Source organism: Hemiscyllium ocellatum, chromosome 39 (genome assembly GCF_020745735.1).
Source record: "Hemiscyllium ocellatum isolate sHemOce1 chromosome 39, sHemOce1.pat.X.cur, whole genome shotgun sequence".
Taxonomy (NCBI): Eukaryota; Metazoa; Chordata; class Chondrichthyes; order Orectolobiformes; family Hemiscylliidae; genus Hemiscyllium; species Hemiscyllium ocellatum.
In genome coordinates, this window is record NC_083439.1 from 39,703,548 (window position 1) to 39,730,676 (window position 27,129).

Here is a 27,129-nt window from a genome sequence, read left to right on the forward strand (position 1 = left end):
ACCAAGTAGCCTACCATTAGCCCAGTAATCCATCATCTTGTTATTCCTACCAAAGTGAACGACTTCGCACTTAGCTACATTGAATTCCATTTGCCACATTTCCGCCCAGCTCTGCAACTTATCTATATCCCGCTGTAACCTACCACTTCCTTCCTCACTATCCACAACTCCACTGACTTTTGTGTCATCCGCAAACTTGCTTACCCAGCTTTCAAGTCCTTCCTCTAGATCATTTATAAAGATAACAAAAAGCAATGGTCCCAAAACAGATCCTTGTGGTACACCGCTAGTAACTGCGCTCCAAGATGAACATAATCCATCAACTACTACCCTCTGTCTCCTTCCAGCCAGCCAATTCCTAATCCAAACCTCTAATGTATCCTCAATGCCATACCTCCGAGGTTTTAGCATTAGCCTACCATGGGGAACCTTATCGAACGCCTTACTAAAATCCATATACACAACATCTACTGCTTTACCCTCGTCCACTTCCTTAGTCACCTTCTCAAAGAAGGGTAAAGGGATATGGACTCATGAGATTAGAATGCTGCTTGTATTTTATTTTATTATTTCATAGAATGTGGGCTTTACTGATATTTGTTGCCCATCCCTGATTGTGTTGGAACTGAGCTCTTTGCTAGGGCCATTTCAGAAGCAGTTAAGAGTCACCCCAATGCTTTGGATCTGGAGTCACATGTAGACCACTCCACAATAAGGATGGCAAATTTCCTTCCCTGAAGGACATTAGTGAACCAGGTAGGTTTTTGTCACGATCAAAGATTAGCCTTGAAACACATTGAGACTACATTTATCTTTGAGATTTTTAATTAGAATTTACATTTGAAATGATTTGTTTTATTTTCATATGTACTTAAGTATGGTGAAAAGTTGTTTTTTTTTTGCAAGCAGTATGGACAGATCTTAGGGTGCTTAGACAGAGTGAGGCACACAAGGTGCATAGGAGGTACACAAAGCACAATCACCGTTAGGTATGAAATTCCACTGTTGCTGTTGATGGGTTTTGATACCTTGTGCCCAGAGCATTAGCCTAGCCCTCTGGATATTGTCCAGTGACAATGTTGCTACATTACCAACTCCTTTCATTTGTGGGTTCATTTTTGTGTGGAGAGAAACATGGCAGGGGTCAATTTTCTTTTTTTAGGCTCTTGTGATTTTCTTGTGGCTTTTTTTTTGATTTTCAGATTATATTTTAGTTTTCAGGGATGCATTTTTAAAACTCATTTATCAGGTAATGCAATCATGTTGTGACATTTCTTTCTGTATTTATGTTGATGTGGAGGGTATTTCACAAAGTGTCTTCTGTTGATCCATTTCCTGCCAAGTAGGATAGCTGCATATTTTCCACATTCCACTCCCATTGAGGTTTTGTTGCATTTTCATAAATTTTTGAGACCTCAGCCTGTTTTAGGTAGCTTCCTTGTTTGCCTACAGAGCCCTGCAGGTTTACATCATTAATGGACAGGATTGGTAAGCAAAATAATGTGTTCATTATAACTCCACTCCTTCCTGCCCTCAAAGCAGATTCCACCACGAGAGCAGGATTAAAATTAACTCCAGTGCTGTGGCATTTTGTCCAAAATATTAACTTTTATAAATATGCAATGGCAAGAGAAAGAGCAATAATTTTCACCTTGCAAACTGTCAATGTATGAAGTCTGTTCCATCATTCTGCAGCTTTCTCAGCCACACGTAATAGCACTTTCTAAAGGTATGTTTCCCAATCCTGCATATCTACCAGGAAGGCTCACATCATTCCTTTGAAAGATATACTTTGATAGAATTATTGAAGTATGTAGGAGGCCATTTGGTCCATCATGCCTGTGCTAGCTGTCTGTTAAAGCCAATCTCTAGCAAACAGGTCACTGTAATTAACTATGGCACAGAATGCTACAATGTAGTTTTGTTAGTTTTTACTGTTTGCTTGACAGGTGGATTCCATCATGTTTAACGTGTGGGATGTTGGAGGTGCTGCCATTATGTCAACAGTCAATCAGTGCTTTTTCACTGATAAAGCCCTCTATGTGGTGGTGTGGAATCTGGCACTTGGAGAGGAAGCAGTGGCAAACCTGCAGTCGTGGCTACTGAACATTGAGGTAGGAAGTGGACCTTATTTTAAAAAACTGGCATGACCCGCAAAGTACAAACTCTCCAAATCTTTGCTTGGCTTGAATATTAGAGCGAAACTCCATGGTCCTTCAGCAGTACATATTAGCAGGTTGGGAACAAAATTGGAGTTTGAGTGCCTTTTTTTTAGTAATCATTTGATATGTGTGTTGATGGTTAGGCTAGCTATTGGTTGCCTGTCCCTAATTGTCCGTGATAAGTTGGTAGTAAGCTATCTTCTTGAACACAGCAGTGTGGTGTAGATAGAGTCATAGTGCTATCTGGAAGAGAGTTCTGGGACTTTGAGCCAGCAACAGGGATGGCAATATAGTTCTGAGTCAGGATGTTGATTTGTGTAGCTTGGAGGAGAATTTGCAGGGAATGGTGGTCCCATGCATCTGCTGCCTTTATCCTTCTAGGTAGTAGAAGATACATGTATGAAAGAGCTTGTATGAGTTACTTCAGTGCACCCCATAGATATTACACAATGTTGACAGTATGTGTCAGTGACGAAGAATGTGAATGTTGAAGGTGGTGACTGTGGAGCCTATCAATTAGACTGCTTTAAACTGGTTGGTGTTGAACTTCCTGCATGTTGTTGGAGCTGCACTTATCCAGGCAAGTGGTAATATTCTCTGAATAAGAGTATTCACACTTCTGACTGGTGCCTTGTTGATGGTGGGCAGGCCTATGGGAGACAGGAGGTAAGTTGCCCATGACAGGATTCATAGCTTCTGACTTGCTTTTTTTAGCCACAGTATTTATATGGCTGGTTCAGTCAGTTTCAGGTCAATGGTAGTCTCCAGAATGTAGACATTCACAAACATAGGATTCACTAATTGACATGCTATTGTTTTCAAGATAAGATTAAAATTAAACTTTCACTTGCTTAGGAGTGGTAATTCCCTACCATTTATCAGATGTGATTGTTACTTGTCGAGTATCGACCCAATCTGAATAGTGTCCACATCTTGTTGTATATGAATATGGACTGCTGCATTGTTTGAGGATAGTCATGAACAGTGCTGAACATTATTCAGTGATCAGCAAATATCCCCACATTTGACTTTATGATGAAGAAAAGATTATTGATAAAGCATCTGAAAATGGATGGGCCTAGGGTACACCCTCAGGGGTTGTTGCAGGAATGTCCTGTGACTGAGATAACTGAAATCCAGAAATTTCCACAAACATCCTTTGTGCTAGCTATGACTTCTACCAGCAGTTTCTCTCCTGTTCCCATTCACTCTAGCTTTTCTGGAAGTCATTGATACTGCATTTAATCAAACAATACCCCAATGTTTCTCAACTCATCTCCTGAATTCAGCTGTTTTGTCCATATTTAGACAAAGCTGCAATGGGCTCAGCAGCTGAATGGTCTTTGTGAAAGCTGTATTCAACTTAAATGATTTGATCCCTTCTCATCTGGAACTCAACATTGCCCCAGTGCCTCTGTAGAAGATGAGGGCCCACAATGTAAGTGAAGTGGCAAACCTGGCTGTCCTAACAAAAATGGAGTTCTACTGGAGCAGTCCACTCAAGTAGGGGACAGATCATTTGGAGAAAGGAAGGTTACTGTTGTTGCTAGAGGTGATGAAGATCTAAAGGAATTACATTTGGCCCACGAGGGACTGGAATGTGTCTGGGAAGAGAGATAGGATAGAAATGTGTGTGGCAGTGTCTAGAGGTGATCACGTGTATGACCAATGTAGTGTTTCGACCTACGTTCCACAAGATACAATAGTATCTGCATTATTCGTTGTCGAGTGTTATCACCTTTCTATTCTCTTCAGTCGGTTAATCTTTGGTCCTTGCAGCCACCATCCCTGAGGAACTGGACTTTACCTCTGAGGGGCAGGAGGGTACTTATCAGAGTGCACTCTCTTCTTTTGCCATCGTCTCATATTCTTGCACCTTGGTGGGCTTGCACTATTGACTAAACCTAGGGCCCAATTATTTTGAACATTCCACTCTGAGCAGCAGATGCCAAGCACATCCTGTGTTGCAGACTAATGATGAATTGCCGAGTTTTGTTTCTGAGGCAACATCTTGGATGCCCAAGGGAGATGAGTGACAGTGTTTTTAAAATTCCAGAGTAAATGCAAACCCCGGTCGAGGAGATTTGAGGAGTCTATTCAGACCATGAGTGTTGCAATATCCCCTTGTCTGTACAAGTGGCAACTTCCATTGAGAAATTGCCTTACACGGGGAACGAGAAGCAACAACAAATTCCTTTTATGCTGAGTTGTGCGCAAAGCCATTTTATTGACACTCAGTTCAATCGATGAGTGCCACTATGGAAGAGAGATCAGTTTTGTGTCTCTGCCAGATCTGTGCCACCTCGGGTGAGCCGGGAGGACTGCAACAACAGAGGATGCTGCTGCCTCTAGGCAGAAATTACTCAAAATGTCAGAGCCCTCATTGCTTAGACAAGCAGAGATTACCTGAGACAAATACCAACAATGTCATCCAGGCTTGTGAGAAAACCAACATCCAGCACAGCCAATGAGGAAAGAGGAGCACCATGTTGCAGCCTTTGCCGCATTGCTGTACTCTGAGCAGTCACTTGAGTCACACGTGGGTCAACATTGTTCCTTACTAGTTGGATTGTAAATGAGGTTATGGATATGTTTAATCCACCTGCTCAGGCATGTAATGACACATCTCTGGAGTAGGTCAGATTTAAACCCAAGCCTCCTGGCCACCAGGCAGGCACCACAAGACCCTCATAATGTGTCGTGTCAACTTTATTGAATGGTGTCATAATTCAGGTGAGTTTTTGTGTCTGGTGATAAAAATGGCAAGCTTCTTCCAGAGGACCTCAGAGACCCGATGAAGGAAGATGCAGCACCTAAGTGTTGCATTGGCCAATGTGGCCCAAAGTGTTTCATTGAATGACTTTTTGATCAGAAGTTCCTGTATCTCCCTCAGAACAAACCTCTGACCCTCATGTGGTATGGCAGCCTGGCCTACATTCTGAAGTTCTCCATCTGATTTATTATTCGATTCCTACTTGGGGCTTGGTGATGAAAGATATCCTCATTGGACAGTTTCTCTCTCCCCTTTACAGAGCCAAATCATGTTGTACACAGCAAGCAACAGCCAGAGAGGTCTGAGCCAGTATATACTGCAGGGCTAGCAGATTGGTCCAGTTGTCAGAAACTCATCTTTTGAAAACTACTGGTCCTCTTAATAGTCACCTTGTTTGAAGCATAGCTCACTTTGTATGGTTCCTCTTCAGTATGGGGATGCCTGACCAGGGGAACAGTTTAAAATTTGGGAATGTCATTTAGGTCTGAGATAAGGAGAATTTATTTTACTAAGAGGTTGTGATTCTTTGGAATTCTCTACTACTATATGTGGAAGCATATCTTCTTTGCATATGTTTAATTTAGAAATTGATAGATTTCTGATTACCAGTGACACACAGGGTTACGAGGATGGGATGGGTAAAATACATTGAAATGTTTGACAAGCTGTTATTGTATTGAGAGGTAAGGGAGGCTCAATGGGCTACTTCTGTTCCTTTTGTTATAAGCCACCTTTTAACTAGATGGCATTGCATACAAATGTCCAACCATTTAGTTGAACAAGTGCCACAGAGATGTGGCACTGAGAGTACATGAGGTTATGTTGGAAGGTGGCTTACATCGTGTTCCCAAGCTGCCACACACCAGGATCCACAGCCAGTGGCTCAAAACAATCTGCACAATCAGGGAGTTAAATCCTTTTCAATTTAATCACACCCATTGTTGTCCCACACATGCTTTGATGGGCATGTATAAACAATTAGCCTTTGTGCTTTGGGAAGTGCCTCATTGGCCATGAAGCCTCTTTCTCTCTCAGCTGTTTGTGGACACCACTGATAGTTGCTAACATGGTCTGCTCGCTTTCTGAAGCAGGACAGCAGTTACAGACTAGACACAATGGGTTGCTGGTTGTGTGATGCTAGAGATGCAACTGATCCTTGAAAGAATCCTGATATTTAGCAGATTGATGCTGCAATCACATTTGTTACCACAGGCATTAATCAGATGGCCACCTATAATAGCTGCCATGCTTAGGTGCACTGTTCCTGGATCAGGACATTTTGGGCTTCCATATCATCCTGAACAATGCGGTGCTAATGGCTCCAAGCTCTGATGGCCTTGTAATGCTGCCAGATATTCCTCATCAACTGCCTTGTGCTTCAAAGAGACAAAGCAGTCTTTCCCGTGTTCATCCTGTTGGCCTGATTGCACAGCAATGCTGGAATCCTTGAACAGCAATACTGAAGGGCCAATTGGACTAACCAGGGCATCAGAACCACATATTCTGGAGGCCAATGGCTCGTGCTGAGATTGCAGTGGTCTTATTGCTCTTTTGCGATGGTTGTGGAGTTTCTTACTGGGGTCAACAAACATCACTTTTCTAGGTGTATCTTACCAGTTGGGAGCCATCCACAGAGGATTTGCAGTGGAAAGTATAGCTGCACCATTTGCAATTGCCTCAGGATGAGTGCATCACAGCAATAGCCAGGAAACCTTAGAAGGAGCTAGTGGCAACGGTTACACAGCCCCTTTCCTGCTGATGATTGTTCTGAGCTGTAATGACGGGATTTGATGGGTGCACTGGATCATTCCACTATACCTAACTGCCTACGTTTGTGATATATAAAGTCTGATGCCTTCCCAGAACTTGAGTCCATCCCCTGAGTAGCTGATTACAAGAACCCAACAGTCCTCCTACTACCAAGGTTGAGATTCCTGGCACCTTAGTGATATTGGAAGCCCCCCTTGGGCCGTCTCCATGATTGTGCACAGGTCAGCCACCAGCTGCACAACTGCACTTCTAATCCAGCATTCCCAATCTGCGAGTGAAATTGACAAATCATGAACTCCTCTTTGTAATTTCCTCTTATAGGAGGCTGTCAGTAGCTTGTTTACTCAATGACCTCCTACTGTACAATCACTTCATCTGCTTATATAAGCTTTTTACCTAATGTGGGGCCTGCTTACATTAACAAAATTGTATATGTGACAGATACCCCTAAATTGGCTTCCTATTAAGCCCTGAAAATGTGTTGCTGGAAAGGCGCAGCAGGTCAGGCAGCGTCCAACGAGCAGGAGAATCGATGTTTCGGGCATGAGCCCTTCTTCAGGAATGAGGAGGGTGTGCCAAGCAGGCTAAGATAAAAGGTAGGGAGGAGAAACTTGGGGGAGGGGAATTGGAAATGCAATAGGTGGAAGGAGGTTAAGGTGAGGGTGATAGGCTGGAGTGGGGATGAGGGCGGAGAGGTCAGGAAGAAGATTGCAGGTTAGGAAGGTGGTGCTGAGTTCGAGGGTTGGGACTGAGACAAGGTGGGAGGAGGGGAAATGAGGAAACTGGAGAAATCTGAGTTCATCCCTTGTGGTTGGAGGGTTCCTAGAAGGAAGATGAGGCGCTCTTCCTCCAGCTGTCACATTGCTATGGTCTGGCGATGGAGGAGTCCAAGTATCTGCATGTCTTTGGTGGAGTAGGAGGGGGAGTTGAAGTGTTGAGCCACGGGGTGATTGGGTTGGTTGATCCGGGTGTCCCAGCAGTGTTCTCTGAAACATTCAGCAAGTAGGCGGCCTGTCTCTCCAAGGAGGCCACAACGGATGCAGCGGATGCAGTAAATGATGTGTGTGGAGGTGCAGGTGAATTTGTGGCGGATATGGAAGGATCCCTTGGGGCCTTGGTGAGAGGTAAGGGAGGAGGTGTGGGCGCAAGTTTTGCATTTCTTGCGGTTGCAGGGGAAGGTGCCGGGAGTGGAGGTTGGGTTGGTGGGGTGCCTGGACCTGACAAGGGAGTCACGGACGGAGTGGTCTTTTTGGAACACTGATAGGGGAGGGGAGGGAAATATATCTCTGGTGGTGGGGTCCGTTTGGAGGTGGCGGAAATGGCGAAGGATGATGTAGCGGAGGAAAAGGTGGGGGGTGGTGCCAGTGTAGTTGCGGAAGATGGACTGTTCCACATACCCTACGAAGAGGCAGGCATGGCTGGGCTCATGCAGGTGCCCATGGCTACTCCTTTGGTTTGGAGGAAGTGGGAGGATTGGAAAGAGAAGTTGTTCAGAGTGAGGACCAGTTCAGTCAGTCGAAGGAGGGTGTCAGTGGAAGAGTACTGGTTGGTATGGCGGGACAATGGATCGGCCTGCTCCTGCCCCAATAAACTCCTCTCTGCATACCTTGACACGGTCCTGCCCCCTTAGTCCAAGAACTCCCCACCTACGTTCGGGACACCGCCCACGCCCACCACCTCCTCTTTGATATTCGCTTCCCCAGTCCCCAACGCTTTATCTTTACCATGGACATCCAGTCCCTGTACACCTCCATCCCCCATCACGAAGGACTCAAAGCTCTCCGCTTCTTCCTTTCCCGTCCTACCTCCATCTTCCGCAGCTACACTGACACAACCCCCCACCTTTTCCTTCGCTACATCGATGACTGTATCATCCGTTGTCATTTCCGCCACCTCCAAACGGACCCCCACCACCAGGGATATATTTCCCTCCCCTCCCCTATCAGCATTCCGAAAAGACCACTACCTCCGTGACTCCCTTGTCAGGTCCCAACCTCCACTCCCGGCACCTTCCCCTGCAACCGCAAGAAATGCAAAACTTGCGCCCACACCTCCCCCCTTACTTCCCTCCAAGGCCCCAGGGGATCCTTCCATATCCACCACAAATTCACCTGCACCTCCACACACATCATTTACTGCATCCGCTGCACCCGATGTGGCCTCCTCTATATTGGAGAGATAGGCCGCCTACTTGCTGAACGTTTCAGAAAACACCTCTGGCACCAACCAACCCAATCACCCCGTGGCTCAACACTTCAACTCCCCCTCCCACTCCACCAAAGACATGCAAGTCCTTGGACTCCTCCATCACCAGACCATAGTAACACGACGGCTGGAGGAAGAGCACCTCATCTTCCGCCTGGGAACCCTCCAGCCACAAGGGATGAACTCAGATTTCTCCAGTTTCCTCATTTTCCCTCCCCCCACCTTGTCTCAGTCCCAACCCTCGAACTCAGCACCACCTTCCTAACATGCAATCTTCTTCCTGACCTCTCCGCCCCCACCCCCCACTCCAGCCTATCACCCTCACCTTAACCTCCTTCCAACTATCACATTTTCAACCCCCCTCCCCCAAGTCCCTCCTCCCTATCTTTTATCTTAGCCTGCTTGGCACACTGTCCTCATTCCTGAAGAAGGGCTTATGCCCGAAACGTTGATTCTCCTCCTTGGATGCTTCCTGGCCTGTTGCGCTTTTCCAGCAACACATTTTCAGCTCTGATCTCCAGCATCTGCAGTCCTCACTTTCTCCTTCCTATTGAGCCCCATTGGTTCCGAGCAAGACACTATCCTCCCTGAGAAGTTACCTTCAGAATAATTACGCCAAAGCAAAACTAAATTAGTCAAACAGCACATTGCATTCCTGTGCAAATTTACTAAGCACATCCACTGCTGAATTCAGTACCATCTCTGTGGCAACTTTGAGTCTTGTATTTGTGTTTATGTGCTTCTGACTTTATTTATGTCTCTCACTCACTGACATGCTTCTCTGATCCTTGCTGTCTTTCTTTCTCTTGAGTAATATTGTTCAATAAATAGAAAAAGATTGAACACGATTTGTGTTTTGTTCAAGGCAAAAGCTCCCAATGCTACTGTGATTGTAGTAGGAACACATTTGGATTTGATTGACACAAAATTTCGATCAGAGAGAATTGCTACACTTCGAGCTTATGTCCTTGCTTTGTGTCGCTCCCCATCTGGGCCTCGAGCAACTGGGTATCCTGATATCAGCTGCCGAAATTTACAGTGAGTACAATCCCATTTACAGTGTACATCCTCTTAAGTTCTTTATCCAATCTGTCAGAATTGATTTCAATAATTAGCCCACTACAAGGTTAGGTTGACTTAGCCTGTAATTACTTAGTCTATTCCTCGTTCCATTTTTAAAGAAAGGTAAACATCAGCGATCCACTAGCAAGGGTTGAAAAATTATGCTCATGCCAACTGCTCTTTCCTCCCTGGTTCCTTTAGTAGCTCAGGATAAACTTCATCTGACCCAGGTGATAATCCACTCTCATAGATGCTCATTTTCTTAGTTTGTCTTCCCTCACTATGCTAACCATTTCTAATATCTCACTGCCCTCTTAATATCAATTCCCCTTTCTTTCACAAAGACAGGTGCAAAGTATTCATTTGGAACATTTTTTTCGTGGTAAACTTTTTACACTTAACAGTGAGATAATTAAATTCCCCTGTTACTGCTTTATTTTTATACTTGTTTGAGATTTGCCTAAATACTTGTTTTTCTCTCTCCCTCTAACTATTTAGAGGTCTACAGTAAACTCCTAGCAGTGTGACTGGGCCTTTTTTGTTCCACAGTTCAAGGCAAATGGCCTAATTTAGATCTTCCTAACATAATACATCATCCCTCTTCACAGCTATAATGATTTCTTCAAACAATGTTGCCACTCCTCCCCTTTGTCTCTTACAACCCCTATCGCACTTGATCTTAACTGGGAACGCTAAGTGGAAATGTTGACATGCCAACCCTGTCCCTCTTTATGCCATGCTTTTGGAATAGTTATTGCCATGTTTCCATTTGTGTCTTCAACTCATCTGCTTTACTTGTGAAACTCCTGCATTGAATTTGAGCACGGGCAAATATGTTTTGAAAACTTTCTAATCATCGTTCCTTTTGCTTTCTGCGTCTGACTACTGATTTTCTTCCTTCCATTTCATATGTGTACCAACTCAATCTATGCTTGTGTCCCCATCTTCTGCCAAACTGGTTTAAACCCTGCCCAACAGGATATTTGTCTCAACCCTTTTGAGGTACACAGTCTGACTTGGACAGACTGACCTCTCAGAACCTGTTTGAATGCCCCCAAGAATCTAAAAGCAACCTCCTGCACAACCTCTGCAGCCGTTGTTACCATCCACTGGGGTAGCATGCTGGAAATAAAATAACCTATTCCTGGATTGTCACAAAGATGGAAACGGGCAATCTGTCTAAAGTCCCAATTTACCTGACTGACAAATTCAAGTTTTTTTTAAATGTACTAATCATGTTTCTGTATAAGAAATTACTGTTTATTACAAACACATTGTCTTTAAATAGGAAAATTGACGTTTCGGGCAAAAGCCCTTCATGATGAAGGGCTTTTGCCCAAAACGTCAATTTTCCTGCTCCTCGGATGCTGCCTGACCTGCTGTGCTTTTCCAGCACCACTCTAATCTAGATTCTGGTTTCCAGCATCTGCAGTCCTCACTTCAGCCTAAATTATCTAAAAACAATGGGCACAAAAACCCAAATTATTAACATAAAGCTTAAACTCTGCCTTTTCTCAAAGTCTCCCCTTCAGAAACAAATAAACAAAGTCAGGCAAGAAATGGATGTGAAAGGTGGAAAAACGAAAAAAAAAGCTGTTTTATTCCTCCTTCAGGGGATTTGCAGATAAAGATGAGTGGAAGCCAGCTCGCTATTGCTTGGAGATTTCCTGGTACCTCCACAAAGGAGAAAGAGAGAGTCACAGAGATTTTTGATGCTTTCTCTTTGTAGGCTAGCTGTGTGAGCAGCACAATGGTTCAGTGGTTAGCATTGCTGCCTCACTGCGCCAAGGACCCAGGTACAATTCCAGGCTCAGGTGACTGTCTGTGTAAAGTTTGCACATTCTCACCGTGCCTGCGTGGGTTTCCTCCGAGTGCTCCGGTTTATTTCCACAGTCCAGGTTAGGTGAATTGGCCAAGCTAAATTGCCCGTAGTGTTCAAGGGTGTATAGATTAGGTGCATTAGTCAGGGGAAATGGAGAGTAATAGGGTAGGAGATTGGGTCTGGGTGGGTTACTTATTGGAGAGTCGATGTGGACTTGTTGGGCCTGTTTCCACACTGTAGGGATTCTATGAAAAAAATCATTCTTAAGTTCACTGAAGGTTTGGGGAGGTAGGTTGTTTTGAGGTTTCCATACTTGATCTCAATTCCTCTGTTTGAAGAGAAAGAGGCTGCTGGGAAAGGATAGAAGCCATGAGGACCGTTCGAGCAGAGGAATCACTTGGGATGCCGGACTGTCCTTTCCCACTCATTCTTTGGGGAATGGGGTCTCTGACTCCAATGCCATTCTCCTGTTTTGGTTTGTTGCAGTGTGAATTGGGTAGGCAATCTGCTTCTCAGCTTGCCCTGGGAACATTCCCCCTTAGCAAAAACATGCCCTTGTGATTCCTTCACTTTTCTCTGGCTAATGTTAGATTATCATATCCTGCACAGGACTACACAGTACAATCAATATCATAGGCGGCACGGTGGTGGTGGGCGGCACGGTGGCACAGTGGTTAGCACTGCTGCCTCACAGCGCCTGTAGACCCGGGTTCAATTCCCGACTCAGGCGACTGACTGTGTGGAGTTTGCACGTTCTCCCCGTGTCTGCGTGGGTTTCCTCCGGGTGCTCCGGTTTCCTCCCACAGTCACAAAGATGTGCGGGTCAGGTGAATTGGCCAAGCTAAATTGCCCGTAGTGTTAGGTAAGGGGTAAATGTAGGGGTATGGATGGGTTGCACTTCGGCGGGTCGGTGTGGACTTGTTGGGCCGAAGGGCCTGTTTCCACACTGTAAGTCTAATCTAATCTAATCTAATCATAGGTGCTGAATTCAGTTGAGACATTAAACATCTCTCTCAGATGGATATGAAAATCCCATGGCACCATCCTAAGTGAGTTATTCCTGATGTCCTTGATCAACAGGACTTAAAATAAAGATTAACTGGCCAATATCACACTGCTGGTTCTTGCAAACAAGTTTATTGCTTCAATTCCCACATTCCAACAGTGAGCACATTTTAAAAATATATCACAGGGTTGTAAACTTTTTTGATGTATCCTGATGTTGTGACTGGTGCTATATAAATGCAAGTCTCATTGTACTGCTACTTCAACATTTCTTTCTCACTGTTTATCTGCTAATTTTTGAAAGCATTCTCAGATGAGCATGGAGCTGATGTTTGTTAGCAGAAATCCCTTTGAACAAGTATAATGTATACATAACAGGAAAGATGCCTGTACAACCATGTTAAAGCAAGACCCACTACTCCATTATACCATAGATTGTAAGACAGAGGAGCAGAATCAGTCTATTTGGCCCATCGGGTCTGTTCCACCATGGCTGGTCTGTTTCTCAACTCCTTTGTCCTGCCTTCTCATCAATCCCCTTACTAATCAACTCATCAAGAACAGCTTATCATGTGGTCTGACATTACTGGAGTGATGTAATTCACTACTGGATTGTTAGCTGCTTCTGTTATACTACACCTCAATGTTTACATTTCTATTAGGGGGCATTGTGGCTCAGTGGTTAGCACTGCTGCCTCACAGCATCAGGGATCTGGGTTCAATTCCACCCTGGTATGACTGTCTGGGTGGAGTCTGCATACTCTCCCCATGTCTGTGTGGATTTCCTCCCTTAGTCTAAAGATGTGCAGGTGAGGGGATTGGCCATGGGAAATGCAGAGTTACAAGGATAGGGTATTGGGTGGGTCTTGGTGAGATGCTCTCTTGTCGGGTCAGTACCGACTTGATGGGCTGAATGGTCTGCTTTAACACTGTAGAGATTCTATTAACTTGTAACCCACTCCCTTCCCTACCAAGTATCTTCAAGTATTTCTGAGCCACAGGGACAGGTACTGTGATAATTTGACCAGTCAACGTGATCCTGTTCTCAGTTCCTTCAGAGCAGAGTATCGGAGAGTGGTCCTTCTGCAAAGGGATAGCTAATCCTTGTAGTAGAGGTGGAATGCTAGCAGTCGGAATAACCAGTCTGATTTGTTTACGGCCTTTTTGGGATGGGTACCAGTGTGAGTTGCTTCTCCTGAGAGTGCCAGTTCCCAGTTCTTAGGATCGGTCTACAGCACATCCCAGAACCTGACCCTCATGGGATGAGACAAGGAAAGATTTCTTCAGCCAGCGGGTGGTGAATCTGTGGAACTCATTGCTGCAGAAGGCTGTGGAAGCCAAGACATTGAGTGTCTTTAAGACAAAGATAGATATGTTCTTCATTCGTAAAGGGATCAAGGTTTACAGGGTGACAGGCACAGTGGTTAGCACTACTGCCTCAACGCCAGAGACCCGGGTTCAATTCCTGCCTCAGGCGACTGTCTGTGGGGGAGTTTGCACATTCTCCCAGTGACTGCGTGGGTTTCCTCCGGGTGCTCCGGTGTCCTCCCACAGTCCAAAAATGTGCAGGTGAGATGAATTGGCCGTGCTAAATTGCCTGTAGTGTTAGGTGAAGGGGTAAATGTCAGAGAATGGGTCTGGGTGGGTTGCGCTTTGGCAGGTCGGTGTGGACTTGTTGGGCCAAAGGGTCTGTTTCCACACTGTAAGTAATCTAATCTAATCTAATTTACAATGGGGTTGAGAAACATATCAGCCATGGTCGAAAAATTCTGTTTCTATATCTTATGGTTCAGTTAGGAACCCATACTGACTCTCCTGTTTCTACACTGTAGGCCCCACATAAGCCATGGTCACCTAATCAGGAGTCAATCAAAACATTGCTGTAAAGCAATAGAAATAGACATTGCTGGAAAAGCTCAGCAGGTCTGGCAGCATCTTGTTTAAAGCAGTTGTTCCTTGTTCAGAATCCATTTCTCTGTTCTGTCTGCTTTCACTCAGAAAAAGGCAACTTCGATTGTGCTCCAGTAAACATGATGACAACAGCCATGTCTTTGCATGGTCTCCTTGGTTGAAAATAGTGTCTGTCTTTTTTAGTCTGCAGCCCAAAACTAAAGGATATAAAAAGATGTGGTCTTTACACCAATCATTGATTTTGTGCTAACCGCTACTATTAATAACAAACAGTACTGGGAGTAAATGAATTTTACTATTTTTAAGGTACAGTGTTTTAATCTCTTCAGAACAAATATTGATGGAAATAAGTGATGATTACTCTGAGAACTTAATATCTCAAGCCATTCTTGTGTAATCTTGGTTCACCTTTTAGAGGGATTGTAAAGACAGCTGATAGTTCAGACTGGAGCTGTATAAGACATGGTGCAAAGTGAACCCACTCACTTTAAGACACTGATATGATGATGGTGTCTATGGCAGACCCAAATCTGTAATAGAATAATAACAAGTGGGTATTAATGACCCGCATAGGTTCAATACTTAGGCAATTCTCATTTAGTTGAATGTACAGTAAGGAAGTAGAATGAAATGTGGAAGTTAATGTACGAAGACTCGTATACTGGAATCGGAATCCTGTTCAGTCTGTATTAGCTATTCGGTTCTCAGTGATTTTAGTATGTTTAGTTTTGATTCAAAACAATGAGTTTTACAACATAGCCCTTCAGGTTACGTGTTAAACTACTTCTGTTATAATTCTCTTCTTACTGTGAGATATCCACCCCTCCTCCTCTCCCTTTTACAGTAAAATATACATCTTTCTATCTTGCTGTTTATATTGAAATATCCACTCCCACGTCTCCTTTACAGTAAAATAAATCCATTCCCCTCTCCCTTTTACAGTGAGATATCCACCATTACTGGTGAAATATTTATATCTCTTATTTCTTTTACAATTAGATGTTCTCCATTGTGTCTCCTCTACAGTGAGATATCCTGCAAAACGCTTGATGGACTGGAAGGGCTTCGCAAATTGATTTTTCAAGTTGCTTGTAGCATGAAGGACACCGGGAATCTAACTGCATCACAGAGGTTGGTTGGGAGATTGGTAAGTGCTTCCTAACTTTCAGTGTAGTACAAAATAGACTAGGTATTTTACTCTGAATACTCCCACACTTGACCAAGTCCAAGCTTTAACACCCACATTCAATGTCTGGATAAATACTCCTGTTTTCTGCCATGAGATCTCCTACATTGTTTTAGATTAAGTTAATTTGTGTCTTGTCTGCTAATTTTTAAAATGAATTGAAGTATATAGGATCATTTCATCATTGTCCAGGGCTTTTGCATAAAGAATGAATGCTCAAGTTCTGAGGGCATAACTGAACATTGCATTCATTGTGCCGAATTCTCCTTATACAGAACACAGGAGGATTCAGGTATGCAGGTTGCCTTGGTGTTTGTTTAGACGGCCTCAGTCTTAGAGTGGCTTAACAGATCTAATACTCAGTCCCAAAGCTAATCTACATCTCTTAAACCTACAGAAAATCATGACCTTTATAACCCTGTGATCACACACATGTACGCTGTTTACATTTCTTTCTTGGTCTTTTTGTACACAGGAATCAGTATACTTTCTAGTCTGTTCCCAAGGCTCTCTCAGGTCTTAGGATGTACAAAATTCCTCTTCAGTCACATCTGCTGGCATGGAACCTTAAGGTGTTCAAGATTTATGCCTGCTAAAAGGTGTCTTAGAGCATTAGTCATCCTGCTCCTGTTCGAACCCCATTTTATAAAATCTTATTTAATTCTCAGTACACATTAAGGAAGATTATATCACATCTTACAGTGAAGCAAGCAGCAAGATTGAACTATTTCATGTCTACTGCACTGCAAAGTTTGGAGTTGATTTGAAGTCAATCTTTTCAGAATCAGTAGAGTTGCATCATACGCCTTGGGTGCCATTTGAATGAGTGTCATGTTCCTACTTTTCTCTGATTATAGTGAAGTTATTTTTCAGGCAGCGAGAACGTATTATGGAAGTTTCACTGCAGGGGATGTAGAGTTTACTGCAACCCAATCTGTACCTCCTGCTGCATTGGCAATGTTTTCAGAACTGATTGTTCCTCATTTGTTCAAAAATGAACTTCTGAAATTTAAAAGCGAAAACCTGCATCTTTATTAACTCAACATGTAAGGAATTTTTTTTTAATAGTTGATTCTCCGTTTTGAGGAAGTTATGAAACACATTGTAGCTGATGATTATGAAATTACTGGATGTTTCACTGGAACCCAAGCTCTTTTTTTTTCCATTTTTGAAAACAAATAAGAAATATACATTTGATCTTTGAATATTCTCCAATTCAATATTGCTGGTTTCTCCTGTGAACAAGCACTTTGTCACTTTAGGATTGTTACCTTTTACTGCTCAATATCTGGTTGCATGATAACTCATGTTACATGAAGTATGTGCCGTAATATCACATGACCTTTTCCAATCAGCCAACTGGAAAACTGATGAACACTTAGAGAGTGTTCAAAATGGTACTAGGTACCATGTAGAGCAATTAGAGAAGCTGTGATTGTCCTTCTTTGAACAAAAGAAATTTGAGGGGAGATTCAAATTATTCAGGGTTTTACTGGCATAGATGGGCAAGACACTTGGTAAGTGGAAGGCACTAATTTCAGCAATGAAGGGAAATGAGGTTATGTTGGAACTGTATAAAACTTTAGTTAAATCATAGCTGGAATACTGTGTACAGTTCTGGTGATGATGTTTCAGGAAGAGTGCGATTACAGTCGAAGATGCAGAGATTTATGAGGGCAACGTTATTGAAGCATGCCTGGAATGGATAACATTATCCAGTGTAGCCTCACAGTCTGAGAGAACTTTCTTTGAAACACAGGAAGCTGGAGTGAGGTGTATAAAATTATGAAGGGCTGAGACAGATGGGAAGGAGTGACTTCTGTTGGCATTGAGGTCAACAACCAGAGGGCATAACTTTAAAGTACTTGTTGAAAGGGTTAGAAAGAGGGTTATTGAGGCAAATCTTTATCATTCAGATGCTTTGCAGTCTACAACTCACTATGTGAATGTGTGGTAGAAGCAGAAAACACGAGGTGCTAGAACGTACAGAGCATTTTGAGATGTTTCTTTTGGAAAAGTTATTAAACCAAGTCCCATTTATCTTCTCAATGGATGTAAAAGAAATACTGGGTCAAAGAAATGCAGGAGGGTGAAAGATTGTCTTGAACAATATTTCTCTTATTCAGTATCGTAAGAAATGATCTGTTCACCACCACACTGCTGCTTTTGGGCTCTTGAAGTGTACAAAATTGCAGCCATGTTTCTAATACTGCAATACTTTATAAATGTTTCATTGTCTGTAGAGCACGTTAAGATATCTTGAAGATGTCATGAAAACGTAGGTCTGCCTTTGTTTTAACATGCAGTAACATCACCCTCCATTTCAGATACCAAAGAGCCACTTCAATCTGTTGAATGCTGTCCTGAAAGAACAACAAAGAAGAAGCAGTAGTAATGAAGTCCAGTACTTAACTGACCAGCAACTGGAGGAGATTGTGCAGCAGACTCCTGACAATGATATCAAGGACTTTGAAGATTTGCAGATTGGTAATTCTCAATGATATTTTGAGTAAAAATTCATTTTTTCAATTGTTCACTTCCTCTTTTGTGTTGTTACATCAGTGCCTTTTTCGTTATTTGTCAAATAGAAACTATTAAAGCCCAAATTGAATGAATTACCTTTCCAATTGGAATCAGCACTGTGCAAAGACAATCAAATTGGAAATCCTACTTATCACTCCACTTTCCATCCGTGGACTCTGAGGCTTCTTCACATCTGCCTCAGTACAGGAATTCCAATAGGCAAAGCACAGATAGGTCATGCAGAAACTATGCCCTCACTTTCTGGCACTAACTGCTGTATTTCAATAGTCAAGTTTAAATGTCCCAAAATGTCTCATTGTGTGCACAACTGAATGTGAATGTCTTGTTGTATAAGTGGTAAGAGTGGGTATGATAAGAGTGTAAGTGGCAGGGGAGTAAGATGTCAGGATGCTGGATAGGGAAGATGGCAAGAAGGGTATGATAATGAATTGGTTTGAGGAGTAGTTGCAAGGTGGTCAAGGAGGTCTAGAAGGGAGACGTGAATGTTAGTTGGAGTGTTACTCAAAGGTTAGAATGAGTTTTTATTCATCTAATATTTCCTCGATAACTATTAGCTAAGGAAATCTAAACTTCCCAGATAAATCCTATGGAATTCCTACAGAATCCCAGTTGTGTTTTCAGAGGCATTCTAACACAATCACTGGGGAATGGGTCTGGTCTCCAACTGTGTGGAAACTGGAAGATCTGAGCTAGTGGGCAGCACAGTGGCACAGTGCTTAGCACTGCTGCCTCACAGCGCCAGAGACCCGGGTTCAATTCCCGCCTCAGGCGACTGACTGACTGTGTGGAGTTTGCACATTCTCCCCGTGTCAGTGCCGGTTTCCTCCGGGTGCTCTGGTTTCCTCCCACAGTCCAAAGATGTGCAGATCAGGTGAATTGGCCATGCTAAATTGCCCATAGTGTTAGGCGACGGGGTAAATGTAGGGGAATGGGTGGGTTGCGTTTCGGCGGGTTGGTGTGGACTTGTTGGGCCTGTTTCCACAGTGTAAGTAATCTAATCTAATAATAAGTGAGGGCATAAGATAACCAACTCACTGTTGCCTCATTGTTTGGTTTGCAGCTTTCTCCTTCCTTATTGAGACAGGAGCATTGCTGCATTTTCCAGACACCAGCCATGGTCTACGAAACCTCTACTTCTTGGATCCAGTGTGGTTATCTGAATGCTTGTCGAGAATTATCAATGTCAAAGCTTCACGTGTGCTTGCCAAAAATGGAATAATACAAGTTACGGAGCTGAGAAAGTTACTGATTGGAACTGGCTTCACAGAGCAGACTGAGGAGCAATATTTCCAATTTCTTGCCAAGTTTGAGATTGCTCTTCCAATTACCAACAACAGGTAATTTGTTTTCTGATATTTTAAAATGCTTATTTTGGATTTCAAATTACTTTATAGCTACCTCTTCCAGCCACACAACCCTCTAAAGTTAGAAACAGAAAGTGTTTAAAAAACCCAGGTCTGGCAACTACTGCAGAGAGAGAATCAAAGTTAACATTTCAAATCTCTTCCACCTGGCCTCAGCCTCATGAGATCTCTGGCATTCCTGATTTTAACCATTCCACTATTGGTGGCCATGTCTTCAGCTGCTGAGGCCTTAAGCTCAGAATTTTTTTTCCTAATCTCAATGTCTTTCTAATTATCTCCTTTTTTAAGATGTTTCTTTAAAAATCCTTATAAAAGTTGCAAATTACATTTTGTGTGTCTGTGACAAAGGTGAAGCTTTTGACAGTCTTGACCATGTCATCGTCCTCCAACCTCTCGACACTGTTTTCCAGCTGAGCAAGTCTGCTCTCACTTGGTTCCATCATTATCCATCAATCGCAGCCAGACGATCACTTGCAAAGGCTTCTCTCTCTGATTTTGTACCGTTACCTCTAGTATCCCCTGAGCATCTAACATTGGTCCTTCCTTTTACTTATCTACACCATGTTACTCTATGGTACGATCTGAAATTGTGTTAAATTTCCCATGAACACTGATGACAGTAAGCTCAACCTCTTCATCATCTCTTATCTCCCATACAGTGTCTAAGTTATCAGATGCTAATGTGAAATCCAGCAGTGAATGAGCAGAAATACCTTCCAATAAAACATTGGAAAGGCTAAAATAATCCTTTTCACTTGCTGCTCTAAACTCTCTTTCTGAGCTACCTCTCTATTCATCTCCATGACAACAGTCTGACATGAAACCATTCTCTATGCAACCTTGCTGTCACATTTGACCCTGGGATGAACATCCAACCTTCCTTCTGCACCATCACTAAGGTTGACTGTTTCCATCCCCATAATGTCACCTGACAGCATTGTGCCTCAGCTTGTCTGAGGCTGAAACCCTCTTCATTACCTTGATACCTGACTATTCAAATGGTTTCCTGGCTGATTTTATATATTCCACAGATTTGAAACTACAGTTAATCCCAAACTCTGTTGACTGCATCTTAATGCCAATGTCCTATTCCTCTGTCAACCTTGTGCTCATTGACCTATACTGGGTCCTGCAGTGATTGTCACAGAGACATGAAGTCATAGAGATGTACAGCATGGAAATAGACTCTTCGGTCCAGCTCGTCCATGCCGACCACATATCCCAACCCTATGTAGTTCCACCTGCCTACACCTGGCCCATATCCATCCAAACCCATCAAATACCCATCCAAATGCCTCTTAAATGTTGCAATTGTACCAGCCTCCACCACTTCCTCTAGCAGCTCATTCCTTACACGTACCACTCTCTGTGTGGAAAAAGTTGCCCCATATGTCTTTTATATCTTTTCGTCTCTCACCCTAAACCTATGTCCTCTAGTTCTGGACTCCCCGACACCAGGGAAAAGACTTTGCCTATTTATCCTTTCCATGTCCCTGATGATTTTATAAACCTCTATAAGTCACCCCTCAGCCTCCAACGCTCTAGAGAAATCCTCCAACCCTGGCAACATCCTTATAAACCTTTCAAGTTTCGCAACATCTTTCCAATAGGAAGGAGACCTGAATTGTACGCAATATTCCAACACTGGCCTCACCAATGTCCTGTACAGTCGCAACATGACCTCCCAACTCCTGTACTCAATACTCTGACCAATAAAGGAAAGCATACCAAATGCCTTTTTCACTATCCTATCTACCTGCGACTTCACTTTCAAGGAGCTATGAACCTGCACTCCAAGGTCTCTTTGTTCAGCAACACTCCCTAGGACCTTCCCATTAAGTGTATAAGTGCTGCTAAGATTTGCTTTCCCAAAATGCAGCACCTTGCATTTGTCTGAATTAAACTCCATCTGCCACTTCTCAGCCCATTGGCCCATCTGGTCAAGATCCAGTTGTAATCTGAGGTAACCTTCTTCACTGTCGACTACACCTCCAATTTTGGTGTCATCTGCAAACTTACTAACTGTACCTCTTATACTGTCATCCAAATCCTTTTTGTAAATGTCAAAACGTAGAGGACCCAGCACCAATCCTTGTGGCACTCCACTGGTCACAGGCCTCCTGTCTGGAAAACAATCCTCCACCACCACCCTCTGTCTTCTACCTTTAAGCTAGTTCTGTATCCAAATGGCTAGTTCTCCCTGTATTCTGTGAGATCTAATCTTGCTAATCAGTCTCCCATGGGGAATCTTGTCGAACGCCTTACTGAAACCCATATGGATCACATCTACCGCTCTGCCCTCATCAATATTCTTTGTTATTTCCTCAGAAAACTCAATCAAGTTTGTGAGACATGATTTCTGATGCACAAAGCCATGTTGTAATGAAGTCAGCCAAGTGGACCTTATAAATGGAGTTCCCTCATTGGGGTTGTTAATCTGGTCTAGTTAGGGAGCTCTGGCTGACAGAAAAAAAACAGGAGTGTCAGACATCCTGTTTACTCTTGGAGTTGGATCAGTGTCATGGACTCTCCACATGGAAATATGGGGTGACTTAATAGCGGGATACTGCCCTCTGTGGAGTTATTTCAGTGAATGAGAGAAAAACACGCTGCTGAAGAAATTCACTCGCAAAAGTCATCTTGGAGTTGAGATGAACATTTCTGGCATCATGCTATTGTTTGGGAAGTTTGACTTGTTAGGTCCTGTCATTGAAGACTTGATCCAGTATGTGGAAAGAATACATTACGTTTTCCAGGCAAATGACATGAGTGCACGTGAAAATCAACGAGTAATTCTCCTGACTGCTTGTAGACATGCAGCGTTTTTGGTTATTAGGAGCCTTACGTTCCCTGAGGCACCAGATAATAACACCTTTTCAGAGTTGACGAATTTAGTTAATGAATATTACAACTCCATAGCCTCCTCTCCTTCTGAAACACCATCAGTTTTACTCAGCAATTCAAGAACCAGGGGAATCCGTGTCGGGATTTTTGACTAGGTTAAGGCAATTAGCAGAGGCATGTGACTTTGGTTTTTAACCCTTAATGACCTGCTTAAAGACCACTTAGTATGTGGGATTAGTGATGGAACCATACAAAAGCACCTACTAGCTGAAGCCCAAACAGGCACTACAACTGGCTTTATCATTGGAAAATGTGGCAAGTGAAGTATATGAATTGCAGGGAATTCCAATGGAACTGTACACCCTAGCCAGTCCATCTGAGCTTGGGGAACACCACTTGAGTGAAGACAATTGCACAGCCTTGCTTAGCAAGTTAAAAATCACACAACACCTGGTTATTGGTCCAACAGGTTTAATTGGAAGCACACTAGCTTTCGGAGCGACGCTCCTTCATCAGGTGATAGTGGAGGGCTCGATCGTAACACAGAATTTATAGCAAATATTTACAGTGTGATGTAACTGAAATTATACATTGAAAAATTTATTGTCCGTTAAGCCTTTCATCTGTTAGAATACAGTGATAGTTTCACTTATTTCATGTGTAAATCACAAAACCTTTTTTTTAAAAATGGTTAGGAAGGTATCCTTAACAGAGGGCTCTTGGTCAGCCCACAGTAAAACGCCAAAGCAAACCGAGCCTCAGCCAAACAGTTAAAATTTTCTTCAGGATCCAGACCAGCTAAGCTGCCAATATGTGGACTTGAGACAGTAAAAGAAATCCATTAGACCTAATGGAGTAAGAGAACCCATAGGCCAGTAACCAGGCTAGTGAACACCCTGGAAAGTCTGCCTAAATCTGATGTGGAATGGTTAAATTGCTTAGCAACATCCCAATCAGAACCAATCAAAACAAAGTTAAAAATCACACAACACCAGATTATAGTCCAACAGGTTTAATTGGAAGCGCACTAGCTTTTGGAGCCTTAGAAGGGAAAAGTGTGTGTTCCAGGCTCCCCAAATAACTGTCTTGGGCTACAAGGTCTGCAAGACTGGGTTATACCCTTCGGAAGACAAAGTGGGAGTGATCAAATCTGCCCTGGCTTTTATATCCATACCGAAGCTTAAGTCTGTCCTTGGGCTGATGAGCTATTACAGAAAGATCATACATAACCTGGCTTCCATCCAGGCACCTTTAAATTAATTAAAAGGTCAGCCTTGGAAATGTTCACATAGCCAAGCCATAGTCTTCAGAGAAGTGAAGAAACAGCTATCATCCTCTAAGATGTTGGCACACTATGATCCCAAGCGAGATTTGGCATTAACATGTGATGCCTCCCCATATGACATCAGGGTAGTATTAGCTCACAGGTGGCCAAATGGAGAGGAATGCCCAATAGCTTATGCATCTACAACTTTGGCTAATGCATAGTGTAAATGTGTCAACATAGAGAAGGAAAGTTTGGCGGTCATATTTGCAGTTAGGATGTTCCACAAATACCTTTTACACTCAAATTTGTATTAATAATGGATCACAAATCCCTGCTAGGTCCATGTAAAAAGGACATGGCAGTACTGCCCATAGCTTCAGGACGAATTCAGCGGTGGGCTATAAATCTAAGTGCAGATAATTACAAGTTGGAACACAGTACTGGAGACCAAGTAGCAGATGCATTCAGCCACCTCTTACTCATTATGGTGCTACCACTGGAAGACTCCATAATGGTTTTAAATTTTCTGGACACACTTCTAGTCACAGCTGACAGTATCAGATCTTGGATGCAGAAAGATCTGGTTCTGGCAAAATTGAAAAATCTGGTGGTGATGTGGGAAACCAAAGAGCAGCCACACCCAGAATTGAAACCTTTTTGACCCTGTAGAGACCAGATCACAGCAAAGGACAGCATATTATTATGGAGAACAAGAGTGATGGCCATGAGCAAAGGTCACTGCCAGATACTGACTGAAGTCCAGCAGAAGTTTCCAAAATGAATATGTTGATAAAAGTTGTCTGGTGCTAAGGACCCATTGGGTGGACAGTACCCAGAGTGCCAAAAAGGACAAAAATTGCTGCCAGCAGCTCCCTCACATTCATGGGAATGGCTGATAATCCCTGGATTCGGTTACATGTCAACTATACAAGTCCTTTCATGGACTTAATGCTCTTAGTCATTGTGGATCTTCATTCAAAATGGCTGGATGTGCATAGAGTTCATTCATCAAATACAGGAATACCAGAAAAACTGCGTGCATCATTTGCAATGCGTGGAATCCTGGAAATGTTGATCACAGATAACAACAGGTCATCATTTACCAGCAAGCAATTAGAGTATTTCCTAAAACCGAACATCCGGATAGCTCGATAAATTCCATCAGCTAATGATGTGGCAGAAAGAGCAGTCCAAATTTTGAAGAAACAGCCTATTGCTTCACTAGATACCAAACTGTCCCAGTTCCTGTTTAATTATTAGACCACCCCTCATGCGACTATTGGGATAGCACCAGCAAAGTTGCTAATGGGAAGAGGACTCCACGACAGGTTAAATCTGAACTTCTGGGACCTTTTGGGAGGGTGAAGTGACATCAGGAACGCCAATGGTAGTCCCAAGACTCCACTAAATAAGAGAGATTGTTAACTTCAGGGGACAGCGTTTGGTATAAGAACCATGAGAATGGCCCTACCGAGGCATAGTTGACGCAAAGTCAGTAGCAGTGATATATAAAGTTCAGGGAGGTGCAATGGTCCTGAACAAGCACGCGGACCATATGAAAGCTGCAAACGATGCAGGAGCAAAACATGTCCACTCCTCAACTGCCCTTTCTGACTGTTCCAGAACCCATGGGTTCTCCCTGTCCATCAAGTATTGGAGATACTTTGTGACCTGAGATGGACAGGACAGATATCACCATTTCAAAATCTTTGCTGTCTGAAAAAATTTTATTCTGAGATGCTCTGGCTGCACAAGGCGAGCTACATTGCACATCACCCATACCAGAGAGAGAGTTGGTGAAACCTGAACCTCGTGCTGAAATGCCCCAGGAAGAGTACAAGAGAAAGAACCCACAACTATCCTCTGAATTCTCACCCACAACTCCCAGCTTTTTACTTTCGTTCTTAGGATGGTGGCACTCCTGGAAGGACCAGTATTTGTTATCCAATCCTTTTAGTCCTGAAAATGTGATGAAGAACCTTCTTGAACCACTTCACGTAACAGTTTTATCCAGCTGAGTTGCTTGCTGAGCTACTTCAGGGGGTAATTATAAATCAACGAACTTAATGTTGGACTTGAATCAAACAGATGCCAGACAGAGTACAAATGGCAGGCTTCCTTCACTAAGGAACATAGTGACCCAGCTCTTTGATTTATGACAGTCCTACATTTTTATCGACCCAAATGTTTTATTACAGATGTTTTAAACTGAAACATAAAAGTTCAAATTGCTATTGTGAGATGTGTCCCAGCTTGCCTGGTTTGTTGGTGCCGTAAGGTAGAAAACAGGAGCAGGAGTAGGCCATTCAGCTCTTTGGGCCTGCTCTGCCACTCAATGTGATAATGGTTAATATTTAACTCAGTAATCTGTTCCAACTTTCTCCCCATAACCCTTGATCCCTTCGGCCCCAAGAACTGTATCTAACTCCTTAAAAAGATTCAATGATTTGGCCTCAACTGCTTTTTGTGGCAGAATTCCATAGACTCACTAGTCAGTGAATAAAATTCTTTCTCATTTCAGTTCTACAGGCCTACCCTGTATCCTTAGACTGTGAGCCCTGATCCAGGCTTCCAGGTCATTGCAAAATCCTTCTTGCATTTATGAGACCCCTCATGCTTCTTAAACTCCAGTGAATGTAGTCTGAACCGATGCAATTTCTCTTCACATGTCAGTCCTGCCATCACAGGAATAGTCCTGTACACTCTCTTCATGACACTCCCTTAGTAGTCAGAGCATCCTTTCCCAGATAACCACTATGTTTCCTCCTTTCTAACTTTGAAAACTCAATCCATTTGGCTGTAGTAACATCGTACATGCTCAAATTGCGAAATTATGTAAAACGAGTTTGAGCCGCTAATCTTTATGCAAAGTAGTCATGAATGTAATTCAGAGAACAGTAATTATTGCTGATTGATGTGACTGAACTTTTCTCACCAGTTACCTCCTCCCACATCTGTTGCCATCAAAGCCAGGATTTGAAATCAGTAACTTGCGGGGCAAGAGCACCAACACCATCCAGAGACTGTTCAAAATGAACTTTGTGCCCGTTGGCTTTTGGCAACGATTTATTACACGCATCTTGATTAGCTTGGCAGAGATGGATGCCCAGGTATGATCTATATTGCCATCTTAGTCATAAGCTAGAGCTTTTCCAGCATTGCTGGCTGGTTGTACTTCCTTCCAACATGACGTTGGATTTTATGCAGGAATTTA

At 43.1% G+C, this 27,129-nt stretch overlaps 1 protein-coding gene across 2 annotated transcripts in view; it reads left to right on the plus strand.

Annotated features, from left to right (window-relative positions):
- lrrk1 (leucine-rich repeat kinase 1) overlaps window positions 1–27,129 on the plus strand; it is a 242,398-nt gene that overhangs the window by 125,728 nt on the left and 89,541 nt on the right. For both annotated transcript variants that reach the window (XM_060853361.1, XM_060853362.1), the window contains 6 exons: window positions 1,950–2,114; window positions 9,776–9,948; window positions 15,737–15,857; window positions 18,224–18,383; window positions 19,501–19,777; window positions 26,854–27,025. In XM_060853361.1, the coding sequence (XP_060709344.1) occupies window positions 1,950–2,114; window positions 9,776–9,948; window positions 15,737–15,857; window positions 18,224–18,383; window positions 19,501–19,777; window positions 26,854–27,025 (1,068 nt within the window). The remainder of the gene's footprint in view (window positions 1–1,949; window positions 2,115–9,775; window positions 9,949–15,736; window positions 15,858–18,223; window positions 18,384–19,500; window positions 19,778–26,853; window positions 27,026–27,129) is intronic.